This window comes from Cyprinodon variegatus, unplaced genomic scaffold (genome assembly GCF_000732505.1).
Source record: "Cyprinodon variegatus isolate N-32 unplaced genomic scaffold, C_variegatus-1.0 Scaffold1509, whole genome shotgun sequence".
Classification (NCBI taxonomy): domain Eukaryota; kingdom Metazoa; phylum Chordata; class Actinopteri; order Cyprinodontiformes; family Cyprinodontidae; genus Cyprinodon; species Cyprinodon variegatus.
Genome location: NW_015151962.1, coordinates 7879 through 28116, shown reverse-complemented (window position 1 = coordinate 28116; position 20238 = coordinate 7879). Strand labels below are relative to the sequence as shown.

At 39.5% G+C, this 20238-nt stretch overlaps 1 protein-coding gene across 1 annotated transcript in view; it reads left to right on the top strand.

Moving 5' to 3' along the window:
• The window catches only part of LOC107103703 (FRAS1-related extracellular matrix protein 2-like), a 39040-nt gene that overhangs the window by 12223 nt on the left and 6579 nt on the right, over nt 1-20238 (top strand). Inside the window, exons 3-8 of the mRNA XM_015403502.1 lie at nt 10867-11013; nt 11628-11858; nt 11938-12063; nt 12150-12401; nt 18860-19009; nt 19080-19289. Of these exons, the coding sequence (XP_015258988.1) occupies nt 10867-11013; nt 11628-11858; nt 11938-12063; nt 12150-12401; nt 18860-19009; nt 19080-19289 (1116 nt within the window). The remainder of the gene's footprint in view (nt 1-10866; nt 11014-11627; nt 11859-11937; nt 12064-12149; nt 12402-18859; nt 19010-19079; nt 19290-20238) is intronic.

The following is a 20238-nucleotide window of genomic DNA, read 5'->3' as shown; positions in this document are numbered from 1 at the left end:
TCGATCTTTAACAATATTTGGGGATAATTAATTGCAACATTAGAAAGTCATATAACTTTTTAGCGTCCAAGGAGAAGATCAACAATGTATGGAGAGGATTTTCCTTACATTGCTTTAGTCCTGTTTCCCAGTACTACCATCTTTACTAAATATTATCTAGTTACACAGATGAGATTAAAGTATTTACTTATTTTAATATTTTTTCTTTTTTTATTAGCAGCTATTTGGTGATATTGGTAACAATCAGGAACCTGTGGTGTGTTACATGATCATTGAGTGTTGGTCAGGGGAAAGCACTTCCTGCAAAGCTCCAGAATCACAGCTGGAGAAAGGTCTCGAAGTAAAGCAGCGTTCCAAGCAGACAGGTGTGGGTTAGAAGAAGATCTACTTTCAGGGTCTGTGGTCACTTTGCTCTCAGTCCCCCAGAAACCCAAACCATCCACAGACAGCCCCATAACTCCATCAGCAGAGGGTCGGTTCTCTGGTTGAAGGAAGAACAGCGGCGTGGAAAAGGCCTTTACCTAAACTGGTCTTTTTGTCCCTTTCCGTTGCTCATACGGCATACTCTCATGCCTCGGACCAACACTGAGTTATATTTCCTAACTGTGTTTGGGGATCTTGGATGTCAGTCGTGTCAACAGTCACAGGGGATTTAGTGACTAATGGTGCCACAGTCGGGGCCCCCCTGTGACTCCTGGAAGCTGAGGCCTCTCAGTCCTTCTCCACAAAACTGCACTCTGTTCTCGCTTTCCCTAAAGAGCCTTAAGGGCACCACTAATCTCCTTTTCTGGTTTGTTCCCTATTTTCCCAGTTCTCCTGTCCCAGTAATAATGGGAATTTCCCTTCACCTTTCAAATAAACTCTGGAATCTCTGTGTTTCGGTCCTCTTTCTTCAGCCATGATTTATGGTGCCTGCAGGGCTTTTAGGGCGTGGAGTTGTGATGTATGGCTTCAGCGGTTATTCTTATCTGCTCTCATATGGCAAAGCTGCTGCAGAGTCTAGCCAAGCTCTCACCAACGTCCCTCCGCCTTCCTTTAGAGCCACATGGAGATCTCAGTTGTTTGATTGTCAGGCTGTTGAGACATCCATCACTTTTGGCTCAACTGTGAACATTTTTAGTTTCAGTTAATAGCCTTTGGATGTGTTTTATTGGATATTATTCATCCCATTATTAGGTTACATTTTTGAGATTTTGGTCAGATGAGGCTAAGGGTGGAGCATCAGTGAAGAAAGACTCTGACTAATCCATTTGAGATTAACATTTTTGGCTCTAAAGCATCTCCTGGCGGCTCTTTGATCAACCAGATCACACTTTTAATGTGTGACTCTGACATTCAGTGCATAGCTGCCTGGAACTGAGCAGTGATTTATCCATAAAGGATGATTGACGAGGAAATGCAACGAGGTGATGCTTGTGCCTGACTAGGATATTCTTAGCAGGTTGCTCCTCCTTGCATCATGCTGATGGACGTCAGAGCATCATGTTGACCTTCCTGTCCTGTAATATTTCCGGCCCGGCACAATTTCTTACAGTATCTATGTTTGGCTGTAGCAGCTCGGCTGCGAGGACCTGCTTTGATTCTGCTTTATTGTCTATTAGGTCACTCTACCGTTTTCCGGTAGTTTGTTTCATATGCAGCTCTTTTAATTGTTTTTTATTCGTGTACCACAGGAATACATTTACCTTAAAACCTGGGTTTGAAATGGATTGTTTGAGAGTTTGCATCGTTTGATTCACAGAAGTGTCTAAATATTTGAAGATGTAATATTTACGTAATAGTGAAGGAACCAATAAATTTGAAAAAATATCAGAGAACTTTATCATGCATGACGGCTCACCAGTACTTTCTAGAACCACCTATTGTGACCTGTTGGCTCCACATCACATCGGATTAGTTTCTCTGGGATTTCTGCCCATTCCTGAAGGCTGAACTGCTCCAGTTCCTTCATATTGGATGGTTTTAACTAGTGTTGCACCGATACCAATACCAGTATCGGGCTGGGCCCTGATCCAGCACTAAGATGGCGCTGTACCGGTACCGTCAAATAGGGCATTGATTCCATTTTGAGAGCCAAAAGTTTATTCAACTATTGTCACTCATCCCAGGTAGGCAATAAAAAGTTCTACTGGATTCATGGTAATGAAGGTTCTCAGTCAGCCAGGTCATAGTCAGTCCGTAAAAATTCAGAAAATATCCACTGGACTTGGTTTCCAAGATTTGAAGACGTTTCGCCCTCAAACTTCCTGAGAAAGCTTCCTGGAGAGGTGGCGAAACGTCTTCAAATCTTGGAAACCAAGTGCAGTGGATATTTTTTGAATTTTTACGGAAGTTCTACTGGATTCACTTTGTATTAGTCTTTTTCCTGCTTCACAAAGGCAGGCAGCAGTTTGACAAAGCCATGATGGCAATTATTTTACATCCAAGTAGTTTGCAGTTCTACATATATACGCACACTACAATTTCAAACAGATGGTGTCATGATGGGTTAAGGAATCTGACCCACATGCAGAGAAATCACTCAGAGAACACGGGGAAAAGTTTAACAGGTTTATTTAATGTAATGTATACAGAAGTAGGATCTGGAACTCAGTGGACTGGTGAACCGGAACTGGAAAGTCTGAAGGGAAGATCACAGAGATCAGTTCAGGGACCGTAGAATATTTGAATGCGGCTTGAATAAAGCTGGAGAGAGACCCATGTTTGAGGGGGATCTTGTCAATCCTTGAATCCAGTCAGTGTGGGGGTAATCCAGAGAAGGGGGGAAGTCGTTGGAGAGCGGACAGGTAGACATTTGTTGGACCCGGAGGAGTAATGGAGCGGACTGTCACTTGGATTTCTGATGGGAACGTGAACGGATCAAGTGGATGTTTTCCCCTGCTCAGTGTATTCTCAGTAAATCCTTCCAGGGGAAGAAGGTCCAGGCATTCAGTTTTCACAGGAAGGCTTCCTTTCGAAGAGCAAGGACAAAATCCCATTAAACTCAGAGAAACAAAGCTAGGTTAGACTAGCTTGGCTAGAGTACCCAAAACTGGCAAACACTCTGACGTCGAGGTAGTGGCAGCCCACTGTTCAAATACTCCTCCAGTAATGAACCAACAAGCCGCAGGTGTGCAGGGAGGCCCAACGAGGAAAGGGCACCACCTGGTGGTGGAGAGGGAAAAACACACAAACAACCCACACAAACTGGATTCCTAACAGATAGTATCTGTATGGTATCGGTATCGGCCAAAAACGGCATCGGCGCAACACTAGTTTTAACTTCTTCACAACAAACTTAATATTCTTAACAAGACTGAGACCTTTCCAAGCCATTTAAAATTCTCCTCCTAATCTAGTGAAGTTTTCTTTTGACTTTAAACTTCCAGTCAATGCCCTCTGGTGGACGGTGTAGCTCTCTGCCAGTCTTAAATCACATGCAGCAGGTTCTAAAGCTTTGTTTTTGTCTTAATGGAGCTTTTTGAAGCATTTTTTTTTTTGGTCTGTGGATCCCTGCAGCTCCTTCAGGATTAGCTTGGCTCTCTGTGCTGCCTCTCTGGTTAATGTCCTCCTGGCCCAGTCTGTGAGTTTTGATGGACATCTCTCTGTTGGTAGGTTTCTTTTGCTGCAAAGTGCTTTATATTTGATGAAGAGTGATTTGATGGCACCCCAGGGGAAAACATCAAATCATTTAGTTATATTTTACATTTCATATTTTATGTTTAGTTATTTTCTCTTTTATACTTCCCAGTAATAAAAATAAGACAATCATTTATGCAAGATAATTTCTGAATTACTAATAATTGGAAGTTATTGGGGGTTATATGATTGGATCTGCAAATTAATCCCCTGGTTCAATTTCGTAAAAAGTCTTCTTTAAGGAAGGTCTTCTTTGGCTACCCAATTATTAATCGATTAATACAAAAAATAATCGACATATTAATCGATTTGCAAAATTATAGTTACTTTCAGCCCTAAAGCCAAAAGAACCTTAATGCCAGCCTTCTTCTCCAAAACCATTTTAAAGGTGTTTGGGACAGTTGTCCTGATTGGACACCAACCTGTGTCCAAGTCTCAAATGTGTAGCTCTGATTTCAGTTTGAGTTTAGGTTTTGAGGTTTGCTTCATAACTAGAAGTGTAGCTCTAGAAGTGTACAGTTCTTGGTAGAATTTAGCTTCAGCTTGGTTCGTTTCTAGGTTCTGCTTGATAGCTGGAGTCTTGTTTCAATACCTCAATAAAGGTGCTTATCTATAGATGTTAAATATTATTATTATTACAAATATTATTATCAGACCTCTAATGAGCTCCTCAGTCATTATTAATCAATCTTTTGTTCAGGAAGAGGGGTGTGAATGGAGTTTAACTTTGACCAGTTTGACCAGGTTATAAAAAAGGAAAGAAATTACATTATTTCATTCAGTGTTTATCTTTGAATTATTTTATCAGTAGTCATGTGAATAAAAAATCAAGGAAATACAGCCTAGAATAAATGCAACATCTCATGATGAGTGTGTAGACCTCTGACTGTAACTCTGAATGATTAAATAGCAGAAATTCAGAAATACATGCAGTCTATTAAATGTTTCATCCCTGCAGAAATTATGTTAATTTTTAATGGAAATGTGAGCTGAATCCAGCACCTACTGGAAGTCTGGGATGTGCTGGGCAGTCTAATACAGTGAGCAAATAATAAAAATGTGTCTTTAATCTGAACATCAATGGGATCAAGGCACGTTCATCTAAATCACATCTCAGTGGAATTTTAGTAAATTGAGGAATAGAGGCACCATCTAGGTCCATGTTTAAAAGGCTGACTTTGCATCTGCTAATCCCAGAGTGTTTCAGTTTCTTATTTTGAGTTTCTTACATCCATCTGTGCCACCGTGGGAAACCTGGCCTCCTGATTATTTTCTGATTTGTCGTCGCTTACACTTGCTTCCAGCTCGCTGTCTGACAGCGGAGCAGGCAGGTTCTCCACTCCTACTTTGTTTCCAAACAAAGTGGAGGCAGGCGGAGAAGCATGCCATGGTGGTGGTTTCTGGCCCACCCAGACTGTGGCCTGCTGTTCTCCTCTCAGATGGTCGAACAATGCCAGCACAGGAAGAAGGGGTGGGGGGGTTGAGCTCAGCTGTCACTCTGCTCCTCACAGTCTGGCGGGAAAGAAGGGAAAGGTGGGAGGATCTGGGAGATGGAGACAGAGGAAGATCTTTGAGCTCTGCCTTAAAGCAGCTCTGCTAGTTTACTTCATTTCTTAACATGCTGCCTTGCGAGATTCAGGATTTCTTTAAGCTATATCAGGTGGTTTAAACATGTTGCTGCTCAGATTTTCTGAAGCTCTTCCAATATGCAGGAGTTTAGAACATTAGTTTTATTTAAGGTCGCTTTTCCATAAAATCCATCAGACTTTTAGGTTCTGTAATTTACCAACAATAAAAGTCTGACAGACATTAGACTAAATTTTATCACCAACGAAATGATGTCAGTAGAGCACAGGTGATTTTTCAATGTTTTTATGATAAAACATCAAAATGTTGGTCTGAAACTAAACAGTCCTTATATATAATTTTTCCATTTCTGATTAAAATGAACTTATTGGCTACAAAACATTTCTGATAATATTCCTATTTCTGAAATGCATTTATATATATATATTCTTTCATCAATAATGACCTCAAAAAGCTGGATCAACTAATCCTTACTCTGACTGAAAATCGGCATTGAAAATATAGTGATGGGGTTTTAAAGATAAAAGAGTAAAGCTTTATTTAAAACATAATGTAAACATTAGAAATTAGTTTTGCTTATGCTTAAAGGCTTGGCATAAAAAGAGTGAGAGATCTCAGAAACTGTAGATTTCATCTATCAGGTGCAACGAAATATTTATCAACCCAACGAGGAGCTGCCTCTGTGCAAAGGAAGCCAGAACGCTCTCAGTGTTCAGGATGAAACGGACTGGATGTGAGAAGTAAGCAACCAAAACATGAAGAAATCATAAAAAAAAACAACTTTTAAATAAGTCCACCTGAAAAACCAGTCTTGCTGCTTGAATGTGAAGATTTCAAGGCAGTGGTAATGATTTTAAACCTGGTCCTCTCTGTGCATCATGGGTTGGGACAGATGGCTGCAGTGGAAGGGTTTAAGCTGCAGCACTTCATGAATACCTGTAGTCTCATGCTGCTGACTCATAAAACCTCCTTTGTTTTATTTTCTACCCATTTTAAAGCTGAAAAGCAGACCTTCCTGATTACTTGACGCCAAACTTGAAGCAGCTTTTTGTCTCCAGTCGTGTTCTTTGATAATCCTTGATGATAGCCGCTGGCAGAGCTTCATCTCCATCTGAGCCTCAAACCGGGCCTGGGGCCAGCTCTCCAAAGATCAGCACAGAAGCAATCTGATAAGTGAAGCTTATTAAAGACTCTCTGCTTCTCTTTCTTTTCCTGTCCATCCATCAAGCTCAATAAAAAGGCTTAATGAGGATGTTTGATAAGCATCACACCAACTAGCAATAAATATGCTTTAATGTTATGTTATATAGAATCTTTTGACTCTAATAGTTTAAGGAAGCTAAAAGAACAGGAAACCAGAACAATAAAGATATTTGAGGTTGTTTTTTTTAACAAAAACAAACCTGAAGCTCAGAGTTTGACAGATTTTATCTGCTTGCATTGTTAGCAGAGTAACAAGGCTCTGAGTTGGATGTTATTTTGGGTTCACGCTGATGTCCTTGTCCCTTAGAGGTCTGAAGTTTCATTATTTTCAATAAACAGAGATGGGAAGTAACGAAGTACAAATACTTCGTTACTGTACTCAAGTAGATTTTTCTGATATTTTTACTTTACTTTACTACTTATTTTTTTGGCGACTTTTTACTTCTACTCCTTACATTTTTACACAAATATCTGTACTTTCTACTCCTTACATTTAAAAAAATTGGCTCATTACTTTAGTTTTGAATCATTTCAATGGAGTTACCGTTATTATTTTTCACGTCATCAATACCAAATTCAATCTAATTGGATGGGAATCTACGTTGCATTTGACGCACCACTACAAGATGAATCGACAGATTCGGCGGTATTCATTGGCGGCAAATCATTGCAGCTTGGTGGCGGTGGCGTTAGCATAGTAGCATGGACGACGAGATGATTGAAAATGAACACAACGGAGATCTAGTCCTATTGGCAGACATCCATTTAAAATGTAGGCAACGGCATGAAAAAAGTGGTTCTACTTTTACTTTTATACTTTAAGTAAATTTACAAGCCTGTACTTTGTTACTTTTACTTGAGTAAAGAAGTTTAATCAGTACTTCCACTTTTACAAGAGTATTTTTAACACAAGTATCTGTAATTTTACTCAAGTGAGTACTTTTGCCATCTCTGTCAATAAATAGAATAAAGATCTGTTCAATAGATGGGACCTTTCTGGACCAAAGAGGGAATGTGTTCCTTGTTTCACTCAGTGCTGCACCAACCAAGGTTGATTTCAGATCTCTGTGACTCTTCTACTTCTATCCCGGTCCCATCTGATAGAACATTCAACTTCTATCCCTCAAGAACTTAATTGGTCCTTTTTTGGTCTAGTGGTCAGGATTCAGCACTCTAACACCCGTGGCCTCAGCTTGATTCCCGATCAGGAAAGCTACCTTCTCAGGTGGTCTAGTGGTTAGGGTATTGCACTTGGAATCCAGAGGTTCTGAGTTCAAGCCCTACTCCCACAAACTGCCACTCTGGGTCCCTGAGCAAGACCCTTAACCCCACACTGCTTCCCAGGCGCAATGGCAGCCCACTGCTCCCAAAGGAGATGTGTTAAATGCAGAGAGTTCATTTCGTTGCTCTGTACTTGTGACAGTGTAGTGACAATAAAAAGCTTGGGGGGAAAAAAGATGAAACTAGGTTTGAAAGTTTCTTTGTCAGTTAGAGGTCCCATCACCATGAAACCTTCACACATAACCAGCCCTCCCCACCCCTAACATGCGTACGCTGAAACAAACATGTCAACCATAACGAATTTTACACTCAGTGCTTGTTGGTCGTCCACCAGCGGTCAATGGTAGCCAATGGTATCTCTTCTGCTTTTCATTCTACATCCAACCTCTACCGTCCTTCTTTATCTCCATGCGATCATATTTGGTCTCTCTGCTGAAGACGATGATGACATCCCACAAGCAATATAAGGGAAAGAATAGAAATTCATCATCATTGATATTCTATACAATGTAGTTTTGCATGCTTTAATCATTGATGATATTATTCAACATTTTTCTACCTTATTCAAAAGTGGGCTGTATGTATGTCTGGTTGATCACATCCAAATAAGCTGATGGTACAGATGTCCTACAAGAACAGATCGGATAGTGACGGCCCCCCACATTAAATGACTTGATGCTAAAAGCTTCCTGCTTCCTATTCCTGCCTCCTTCTTTTTATTACAGCCAGAACTGTTTCATGAAGGCAAACTGACGCACTTTTGCTCAAGTTTTCTTACTGATAGGATGGAGCCCATGTCTATCAACAGCGAGGTACAAATGCCTGACGTTAGCTTTTGGATTGGCGCAGTGGTTCCCAAGTAGGGGGGTGCACCCCCTAGGGTGGGGGTAGTGTAATTGCAGGGGAGGCTGGAAGAAATGATTGAATAAACAACCCAATTTGAGATTTAGTTTTTAATGTATTGATAGTGATTATGAATTCTATTGAAGTAAAATAAAAAGTTAAGCTTGACTGTTTAAGTTAGCTGATGTGTTATTGATTTTTTTATTGAATTCCTACGGTAAGTTACAGCATCTTATTAACCAATAATCATGATAAACCAATAAATCCTGCTCCAGGATGTCTGATTTAATCGAGTCTGTCTTCATCCTACTGCATCCATAGTTTTTCTGCTTGGTTTAGTGTTGAAACATGAGTTTCAGGAAGGCGTTTCCCCCACCGATCCGATGACAGATGACCCCCCACCCCCCTCGTCCTCATTCTCTCCATACACATTGCATAAAGGCTGTGGCCTCTTTCTTTGTCACTGAAGCAAAACTGAGCTCAGTACCGATATGTTAAGGTTTTATTTTTCTCCAGTTTTTTGTTTAAAACAGGTGATTTTTTTTTTTCTGACACCTGAATGCTACGACGTAAAGCTCTCAGGTTTTCCAACCATACTCCCTAACAGTATTCTTCGCTTCTTCTGAGCAGATTAAAGTCCACAGGCTGCTGCCAGTGGGAAACTTATTGTCCAACCTCCTTGACCAGAACTCAGAGAGGAATCTGCTAAGTCTGACCCTTTTACCTTCACATGTCACAGGCCACCACTCTAATTACAGGAGAAACCTGTGATCTTAAGGATTCCTAAAGTATCGAACGAACTAAACTGATCCGACAGTTGGGGGGATTATTTAAGTCATGAGATAGAGTGGTTGAGGACCAGAGCTATGGGACTTAGATCTTTTCATTCTACCTGTTGAGGGGAATATTTGTTCAGCATTAAGAGCCGGGCCTCTATATGTTCAAACTAATAAACCTGTAGGACGTTTTATTGCTGTTCTCTAAAGCCACAATCTCGTTTCTGGCATATTTCCGCCTGAATGTTTGACTTGTTCCTGGCAGAGATGTTGGAGTTCTGTTAGACTGGGTGGTTCCCTGGCAAGCATAAATTATGAGGTTTGAAAAGAGTAAATTTTAAGAATAAGGGAAAGGAGTCCAAAAAGCTGATCTACAATATGTACATTTAAAATAACACTAACTCACTTATTACGTTTCATGTGGATGATATCAAATTTTCTTATTATAAAGCCTAAAATACTCATTCCACTGGCTGACCATCCTTTTTACCTGCTCAAATTAAAAGGAAAGATATTTTCATTTATTTCCAGATCAGTTTTTGTCATTTGCAAAAAAAAAAATTATATATATATATATATATATATTTCAGAGGGTAACAACCCTCCCAGAAAATCTGAGAAAAAGCTTCTGTTGGACCAACAGGATAAACTAAAACTCAAGCTGAAGTGTCTTTTAAGAAGGAAAAAGGTTCCTACTGTCTGACAAATTTAATGATATTAACGATAATAATAATAATAATCATTGGCAGAGTTAGAATGACGTGTGTTCCCTGGAATAATTAGCTTATTTTTAGGTTAAAAAAAAGAGCAAGCAATCCTGGTGACAAGATGTCCCACAAAAAACAGAACTGGATTCTTTGAACAGATAAACGCAGCAAATCCCAAATTAGCAGCTTGAATTGACGGCTGACATCTCTGAAGAAAATGTTTGTTCCTTTGCTGTGATTTAAAACTTCTACAGCTGTTAACATGATCATGTTTAAGTTTGGCGCATTAACCAGCCAGAAGCAAAGGATTGGATTTCCTGTTTGCAGCTCACTAATTAACGATCAAGCAAAGGTGCTGCTGCTGGGCTCCAACATCCAGCTGATTCCTTGCTGGATCTGAGCAACATTTACTGAGTGATGCTGAGTTTATGACTGCGTCCCGAAGAAAGAGGCCCGTTGCTCATTTTGCTCATTCAGGGAGAGGAATAAGTTTAATTTAACAGCTTTAATGCCCTCACCGTAACAGAACGACTTGGTGAGATTGCTTTAAAGCTATTTGTTGCAACAGTTTACCAGTACCAAAAAAATTGCTGCAAATCAGTTATATAGAAAAAGTTAATCTTAATTCTTAAAAAAAAAAAAAAAAACAGAAGATTGTAGAACTACTCAAGCTGGAGTTAAGATCATTTCCAGGAAGTCTTGGTATTAACTTATCATGTTTCCCTCCTGAAATTAAAAAGCTCCATTTATCTTTGAGCTCACCAGGGATTTCAGTTTAGCCGCCTCACTGACTCGGAATTAGAACAAAGTATTGTGGCAGATTTGAATCAAGGCCCTTTATCCCTCTGCAGGTGGAAACAAACTCAAAGCGCAGCCGTTTCGTCTTAACTGGGCCTGGATCTCACTGGAGCGGGAATACTACCTGGTGGATGAAGATGCCAAATTCCTGGAGGTGACGCTGAAACGTAGAGGCTATCTGGGAGAAACCTCTTTCATCAGTAAGTGATGACGCCTGCTGAATAGTTGGTGATAATAGTTTTATTTGTCCATTGGAAAAATAGTTTCATCTTTTTAGCTCCAGTGCCATTTTACAGCAATCGTCCAATTCTTATTCGGAAGTATAGAAGTACATCCGATTAATCCAATCATTTCAATTGATTAATTTTTAATATTATATCCTTTGTTATATCAATCACTAAAGGAGGTCACCATTTTTTCCACCGTGAAATGCATGCTGGGTAGATGACATGGTTAGAAATGGAACCTACAGAGTAAACCCAAGAAGGCTAACATCAGCATAGTTGTTTTTTTTATCATAATATGTTTGACTAGCGTAAATTGTAAAACAGGAAAACACAGATTATGCTTAAAGTCTTTCTCCCGCATCGACAAATATGACTTTTAAACTATACAAAAACACATCGAAGTGAGGAGCACCAACTGATGTGGTTGGATGTTTCCTGTTGGAGGCCATTTTGATGAGCAAGAATCTGGTTTAAGGAAAACAAAAATATCCAGCCCTTCTATCTCTGTTGGAATTATTTTTGTTTTATTCATATATAGGAATCGAAAACCCACATCTTACGGCTCATTGGGTTCCTCTCTTTTTCAGGCATCGGAACAAAGGACGGATCTGCTGAGAAGGACAAGGACTTCCGTGGCAAAGCCCAGAAGCAGGTCCAGTTTAACCCGGGCCAGACGACAGCAACCTGGAAGGTGAAGATCTTCACTGACCAGGAGTTTGAGACCTCAGAGACTTTTGAGATTCAGCTGTCAGACCCCGTCATGGCGGTTCTGGAGTACCCCGATACAGCAACAGTGGAGATAGTAGATCCTGGAGATGGTAGGAATCTGATGCAGAGAATTGTATGACTTTCCCGTTTCCTTAAATGCGTACCCTGATCGATGTTCTTTCCTAATAGAATCAAAGGTGTTCATTCCACAAGCAGAGTTCAGGATAGAGGAGGATGTTGGGGAGCTATTGGTACCAGTCAGGCGCTCAGGAGATGCCAGCCAGGAACTTATGGTGGTTTGTTTCACTCAACAAGGTGAGATAAACCTGTTTGGAAAAGTGCTTCCAATCATCTAATGCTGGAAGTTCTCCCACAGGAATAAAGTTTCTGTTCCACCATAGGTACTGCTACCGGAACCATACCCACCACCGTCCTCTCCTACTCTGACTACATCACCCGCCCCGAGGACCACACCAGCGTGCTACGCTTCGACAAGGATGAGAGGGAAAAGATCTGCCGCATCATCATCATCGATGACTCCCTCTACGAGGAAGAGGAGAGCTTCAACGTCAGCCTCAGTATGCCGATGGGCGGTCAGCTGGGCGCAAATTTCCCTTCCGCCAAAGTCACAATTCTGGCCGACAGCGACGATGGTGAGTAGACAATCATTTTTCCCTCTCTTACCTTTTAAGACTTTTTTAGTTCCCATAAAATAACAAAATCCAATCTCCTAAAAGCACAACTTCAAGGAGAGAGGAGCCAAAACTTAAAATGCTGCTACTACAAGGTGATGAAGGTGGTGTCTAGAGGACACCACCTGAATGTACAGGGAGGGGGCTGAGAGTGGCACACTGGCAGTTTTGGCAACACAAACAGAGGATTCCAGATATGATGGTTTGCAACGGAACTGTCGGGTCTCTTTCTGCTGTCTTAACCAGAGACAGAGGAAACAGAAGCAACGAGAGGATGGTTCTGTGGAGGAGACAAGCAGCCCAGAGCAGTGGTGTCAAAAGTAGACAATTTTGTTACTAAAGTAGAAGTATAGATACTGCAGTTTAAAAACGCTCTGGTAAAAGTTGAAGTATCAACTTGACCTCTTAACTCAAGTGAAAGTGAAAAAGTATGTGCTCCAAAAACTACTAAAAGTATAAAAGTATAAAGTAACCTTAAAAAAAACAGCCAGATGCCACTATATGAATTGAAAGCGTAATTTTTTAATTCTTTGAGATGGGGCTAAGTTGGTTTCTTGTTGGTCTCGGTCTCTCGATACGCTCTCGCCTGTGTCCGACCTTTCATACATTTCAACATCTTTTTTTGAATCCTACATTGTAGCATGAAATAGACAATTCATGTTAGCAGTTTGAAGAACACCTGCTTGTTTCTGATGATTTCCTTTAACTAACCAATGAGTGTTTGCGTTCTATGACTCAACCAATTACACTAGTTTTCACTAGATGTGGATGGAGCCAATGATCTGCATTGGATGGAGCACATGATGTGAAATAAACATTTATAAACATTAGACCGAAGCCAAGAGTAACAACTAATGTTTGTTTAAAAAAAGTTAAGGAATAAAAAGTACAGATACTTGTGTGTAAATGTAATCAGTAAAAGTCAGAAGTAGGAAGAAAAATAAGTAATGGAGTAAAGTATAGATACCTAAAAAGTGTACTTAAGTACAGTAACAAAGTATTTGTACTTCATTACTTGACACCTCTGGCCCAAGAGCAATACGAGTTTGAGCCGTTGGCTCAGAGGTTCTATGAGGTTCTGCACCATCCTTCCTCATATGTCGCTTCTCATGGGGACCGTCACTAAAGATATGAACCAAACACTCTGATATACCAAAATTAATAACCATCAAGTCTGGTAACCTACTGACACAAAACAAACCTGAAAGTGTTCTTTTTTTTTTAGCCTAGAACGATAAAGACAATCCTTTTTGTCCAACTATTATGCATTTAGGGATGATCCAGCATCTTTTTATTTTTATTTTTTTATTTTTTTTTCTTTCCTCAATATTTTTTTTTTCCAATAGCTCTCTGGCCATGTCACTGACTGCCACCAACTATTGTCTACACATTTGAACATACTAGAAAAATGATGAAAACGGATTTTCATCCTATTTTAATGCATTTACTATTTTCATTAACCTTTAAAATGGAGATAATCATGATTTATTTTCATTTCTCATCATAAACAAACTAGTCCCTAAGCTAACCTGAACTATCCAGGGAACTGCTGACATCAATTCTTCCAAATGACATCACATACCAGGCCAAGCCAATAGCAAAGATCAGATGCAGTAACATATATTCAACCTGAGGGGGGCACCAAACAGATTGGATTTCAACAAATATGCAGAAAATTGTCATTTGAAGTAGGGCTAAGCTAATACACATTTCATATGGTTTGTGTGTAAATAGAAGCAGAAGTTATACATCGTAAGAATGTTTGTATTTACACACAAATAAACTATTTCGATTGTATAAAAGTACTGAAATAATATGAAAATAATATGACATTATATGAAACCTTTTTTGGCTTATGTGTACAAAGTAAATGCATCAAGCTGCTATTAGCTGGTAAATTAGCTAACTGATCAGGTCGCTAGCCTGCAATTAGCTGCTTTACAGACACAGCTAACCCATAGATTATTTTTGATAGTATTTTCTTACCAAGAGGAATTTAAATGCTGTCGATATCTTCCTGATGTAAAATAGTCTTCCTCTAAAAAAAAAGATTTTCAGAAGAACCATTTTTTTATTCTGTTTATTTATGAAATGCTTAAATTCTGACCCATTGATAATAGAAGCAGAAAAACATTTAAAAAAATTATGAATCTGTTTTGTGCTCACTCACACAACTAAGGAGAAAATGGATTCATCTTTGTTCTTCCTGCTCTTTTTTTTCATAAATATAAAAAAAAGGCCTAATTGTGCTAATTTTCTTTGCCTGCATGTCTAAAAGAAAGATGTTCCTACCAGAACAGTTAACTAAAGACCTTCAAAAGACCACTGAGGAATCTCTCATTAGTTCATTTTTGAAGTGATTAATTTTTGACTTACTCCAATCATTTCAACTGATTCATTGCACTGGTTATGCTGTCAGGATCTCGTATGAGAGGAAATAATGAATAATTGTAAGGAAAGAGCAAATAAAACCTTTATTCTTCAATAAAAATATCAAAAAATCACTCTACAGCTGCTTAAAAGAAAAGTATGAAGAAAATCAAGATCAATACGGTTCATAAATATTGTAAAAATCACATTTTTATTTTCCGGCTTGACTAAACTGCAGTTAAAACAGCAAAATAACAAATTTGTGTTTGTTGCACAGTCTACTACAGTTTAGAAACAGGAATGCAGCCATGTGCTGCGGCTGAGCGGCTGCAGGAATTCAGTCCTTTGAGGCGTCATGTTTCCTTTCTGGGATCTGAGAGCTGCTGACAGCACCGTAAGCCTGGCATGTGGCTTTGCAGCCTTCAGGTCTGTGATACCTGTCGCTTAGATGAGCCGAGCTCTTCTGCGCTGGTCTGCCTGCAACATTACGGCTATGTTATGATGAACAACCTCCATCTCATCAGGTAAAGGTAACAGGGATAGAGGAAATCCTTTTGCTCCCAAAGCCTAACGACAGGTGGTGGAGTAAGAGGGACCATTGTCCATATGACAGACATGTTTTCCTTCTGTCCCATCTGCTCTTTGCAGCTCAATGCCTGTTTCATTTGAGCTTTTCTGACTCTGTTGGCTGTTTTCTGATTTGCTACACTCTCTCCCTCTCTATGTCCTTCCCAGAGCTCAGTTTAACTAATTTACTGCATCCACGTATAATTAAAGTTCTGTTCAAGGACACGTGGGAAAACAAGGGAGGACACCTCAGTCTAAACCTCTTTTGTGGTTCCACTTCTTGGTGGGTCCTGGAATAACGCCGTAAATCTGCTGCAGTGCCTGCATGTGTTTGGATGCGTCTGTCCGCCTGAGTAAACTTCAAATCTGGGTTTATGCCAGCATTGAGCCTCCATTGTTACTGTATTTGTCTGACTCTTCCTCCCACTGACACCCCCTGTGGGCTTCCTGGTGCTGAATGCGAGCAGAGAGGGGCTGAAGACGTGTCAACAGAACTGCAGCACCATTTCTACTCCACAGGGAACAGAATCTTTGCACTTGAGATTACATTTCTGCTTAAAATGAAGCAGTTTGTTCCCCGATTGCAGAGAAGCCTCCATCCCTGATCTGAACCACTTGGTTTCTTATGTCCGTTCTCCTATAAAATCCTTCAAAGTTTTGCACATTGAGCAATTACTATGCAGCAGACTCGACATTTATTTATACATATGAAATGAAGTATTTATATTCACTTTTAAACAAATAATGTTTACTTTTACTTTTATTTATCATTTTAAAATGTATTGGTAAATCTGATTTTGGATTGAGGTATTACATGAATAAATGTTAAGTCTTATTTCATGGTTTATTTATTTTTCTTGTATCAAATCAAGTCAAATTTATTTGTATAGCCCTTTACAATAGCCAAATGGGACCCAAAGTGCTTTACAATAAAACCATAAAACAATACATAACACATATAAAACATACAGATACAATTAAAAGTGCTGTAGTGGTGCAGCACTGCAGGACATTAAAAGCCTTCCAGAGGTGCATAGAAAGGGGCACACAGAGTATTATCTTAGTCAGAATGAAATGTTAATTTTAAAAAGTGGGTTTTAAGCTTTTTTTTTTTAAAAGGCTAGTTTGATCCACAGTCTGGGAGCAGCGACGGCAAAAGAACGATCGCCCCACTGTTAGAGTCTTGACTTAGGGACCTCTAACAGAAGCTGACCCGAGGAGCGAAAAGCTCTGCCACAATTGCGAAAAGTTAAAATCTCAGACAAGTAAGAGGGGATAAAGCCATGGGTGGCGTTAAAAACAAACAGCAGAAGTTTAAAATCAATTCTAAAAAGGACTGGAAGCCAGTGGAGTGACGACAGCACAGGGTGCAATGTGTTCACGTCTGGACAGGTTTATTAAAAATCGGGCGGCAGCGTTCTGCACAAGTTGGAGACGAGAAATTGATGACTGACTGAGGCCAACGTAAAGGGCATCGCAGTAGTCCAGTCTTGAACTAATGAAAGCATGGATTGCCTTCTCAAGATCCTGCCGACTGAGAAAGGACTTGACTTTGGCCAAAAGACGGAGCTGGAAAAAACTTGAGCTGACAACGGAGCTAATCTGTTTGTCAAATCTGAGCCCATTATCAAATGTTACCCCGAGATTTTTGACATGAGATTTAAATGTCTGTATGTAAAAAAAAAAAATGTATGTCTTTCATTTGACATTTTTGGCCTTTCATATATCTCAGAGATTACAGTGATCGCAAAAACCATCTCTTGTGACCCCTTGGAGGACCTGACTTCCTCTTTGAGAAACTCTACATTAAAAGTTGTGACCAAAACTGAAACGACGAGGTTTCATTCCTTCACACCAATCAGTGATGACGGGCTGAACGAAAGGTTCCTGTAAAAAACAACAAACTGGCTCCAAACTTTGATCTTAAGTCACAGAGGATGAAAAACTAGACTTCAGATTCTTTAAAAACTTAGAATTTATAATTTACAGATATTAAAGTTAGATTTACACCAAGCATGTCAAATCTGTATATAAATGTTTTCTTTTAATCATTGATTTCTCACTTCCTGTCCCCTTTGAGGTGTCAATACAGAGAAAGTTAGTCATTCTTAGAACACAGATCTAGGTCGGTCTTCATAAGAAAGTGATAATGTAAAAAAAGAGCAACTTTTAAATCATAAAAATCAAAGCATTAATTGTAACGTTTGGTGAGAACCTACTGCAGTGACAGGATGAAGAACCGAGGTCTTTCATGGCGCCATGCACAGAAACGAGGGAGATTTCTTCACATGGATGACCTACAAATAAGGATATTCATAAAAGTTTCCTTCAGTTCCTTCTTATTGAGTATAAAAGCTGCAGCTCTGAACCCTTGGGTTCATCTCTCCTCACCAGACTCTGGGTGATGAAAACCTGTTTTATGCAAAAGTGACGAGAGATTAATGGACTCTGAATTCTTCAACTGTGTCTTCCTACAAAGTGACCAGTTACCTCCTAGTCTCACTGACTCTGCCTCCTATCAGGGCCTCAATCAGGACAAACTGGAACATCTCTAACATCAGTCTGCATGCACGTGTGTGCGCACAGCAAATTCTTTAGGTGTATCCTTGGCTCTTTGGTGTGGAGTTCAGACCGGGCGTTCTGGACCTGGATGAGCAGGGAGGGAACGTCAGAGGAAGAGAGGATATTCCTGTGACTTTTGCCAAACTGATCTTTGCCTGCTAAAACCACACAGCAAAGCTGCTGAGATGGACTTCTGAGAATTTAAAGTGACGTCATCCTTAAGGAAAACAACACGGCTGGTAACGAGTAACAGCAATGCAACAGCCGGTAAATTATTGGATTGAACAGACAATTCATTATGTTATCTTATACAAAATCGCCGTTGCATGACTGCATGACTTCCCCTGACCCGCAACACAGGAACATTGGTCAGGATCCATGCCGAATGAGCGTTGGATTTGCTTTGGCTTGGATAGACATCAGCCTTCAGGAATATCAGATCGTTGATGTTGTTACTGATTAACGCCTTGCCAACTTTTCTGCAATGGAGGTACAGATACGCCTCCGTACTCTTGTAGTTGTGCATTGTAGATCCATCCACACCAAGTGACAATACAAAATAGTTTAAAATGTCCTCATATGTTATATGCGGCCACCTCTTCATATCATCCTCCCACTCACAAATAGTGTGAGGGTTTGGCACCGACCTCCCACACTGATCGCTCAGCCAATTAGGGAAATGTTGCCTCAACATTGTTTACTAAATCAGTAAAGCTACACTTAGTTTGCATAGGGAAGCACTGAAACAGAAGTGATGCACAAAAGTTAGACCAGAAGTTTGATCTATATTTACTTCCGTGTTCGAAAATAAGGTGGATAGGTGAGGGGTTTTATCTTTAAAAGGGAAAATAAGGGGATTAATGTAAATGTTAAATGTATAAAAAGTTGTTTGATATACCCCCTTTCCTGTTATTCCATAGAGCCTGCGGTGTACTTTGGAGAGCCTGAATATGTCGTGGAGGAGAGTTCTGGCTATGTGGAGGTGAAGGTCTGGAGAACAGGTACTGACCTGTCCAAGACCGCCACGGTTACCGTTCGCTCCAAGAAGAGCGATCCGGTTTCTGCAGAAGGTAAAACAGACAGTTTGGCATAAAACTGGACTCCCAGTCACAGATAAACAACCTTCTCTGCGCCGTCTAGCTGGACTCGACTACGTTGGCATCAGTCGGAACCTGGACTTTGCTCCTGGAGTGACCATGCAGACATTCAGGGTAACCATCTTGGATGACCTGGGTCAGCCACAACTGGAGGGGCCCGAGACCTTTGACCTGGTGCTGAGGATGCCCATGAACGCCGTATTAGGAGAACCGAGCAGAACGACCATCACCATCAATGACACCGTCACTGACTGTGAGTCCATGAATCACACCGCTGATCCCAAAGATCAGAGTTGAACTGATTCTTGATAGAACATGTATTTATTTCAGTTATTACAGCATTAGATTAAAACAGAATACAGATTAGAAATACAACATTTTTCATTTATTATTGATTAATAAACACTTAAAAATGGACAGAAAATAATGATGCAAATTAAGGTTATTATTAAATTCATAAAATTTGAATTAATTATACTTTTAAATGATGAAACTTTTTTGCTCGACTGAAGGTAAAAAGTCCTGACAGTTTCCTCAGATCGACCGTTAGAATAAGAAGTTCAACTCTTTTTATATTACGGGTAAAATAAAAACACTGAACTAATTTTAATGTGATTGTAAGATTGTATTTTATTCAAAATAATTGCATTATTATTATAGGGATTGCATTCGAGTCAAGGAGTCGATGCAATCAACTGGTTTTCCTTAAATAGAAAACTTAATCAATCTGACTGGATGATCTGGTGAACTGTAAAGTGCCTTGAGATGACATGTGTTGTGAATTGGCGCTATAGAAATAAACTGAATTGAATTAAATTAAATTAAATTTACATTTTCAACTGAGTTAGAATCCCACTGGGTTCTATTTAGCAGGTTTTTGATTCAATTTCAATGAGATTAAATCTAATTACAGTAAAAAAAAATATCTAATTTAATAGATATAATTTTACTAGAATAATTTTTTTTCAATAATATAGCTCAGTTTAGTTAAATGTCTATTATTTCTGAAAAGCTTTAGCTTTTGATGAATTAAGGGTTTTCTTCTAGAATTTCGGGATTTTTCTCTCTTGATTTACTTTGTGCAAATGTTTTTGTTATGAATATACTGAGCTGGAATATAGAGTGAAACAGGAACCAAAAGGTTTGTCACAAATTTTTTTTTTTTTTTTTTTTTTTTTTTTTTTTTTTTATCTTTTTTTTTT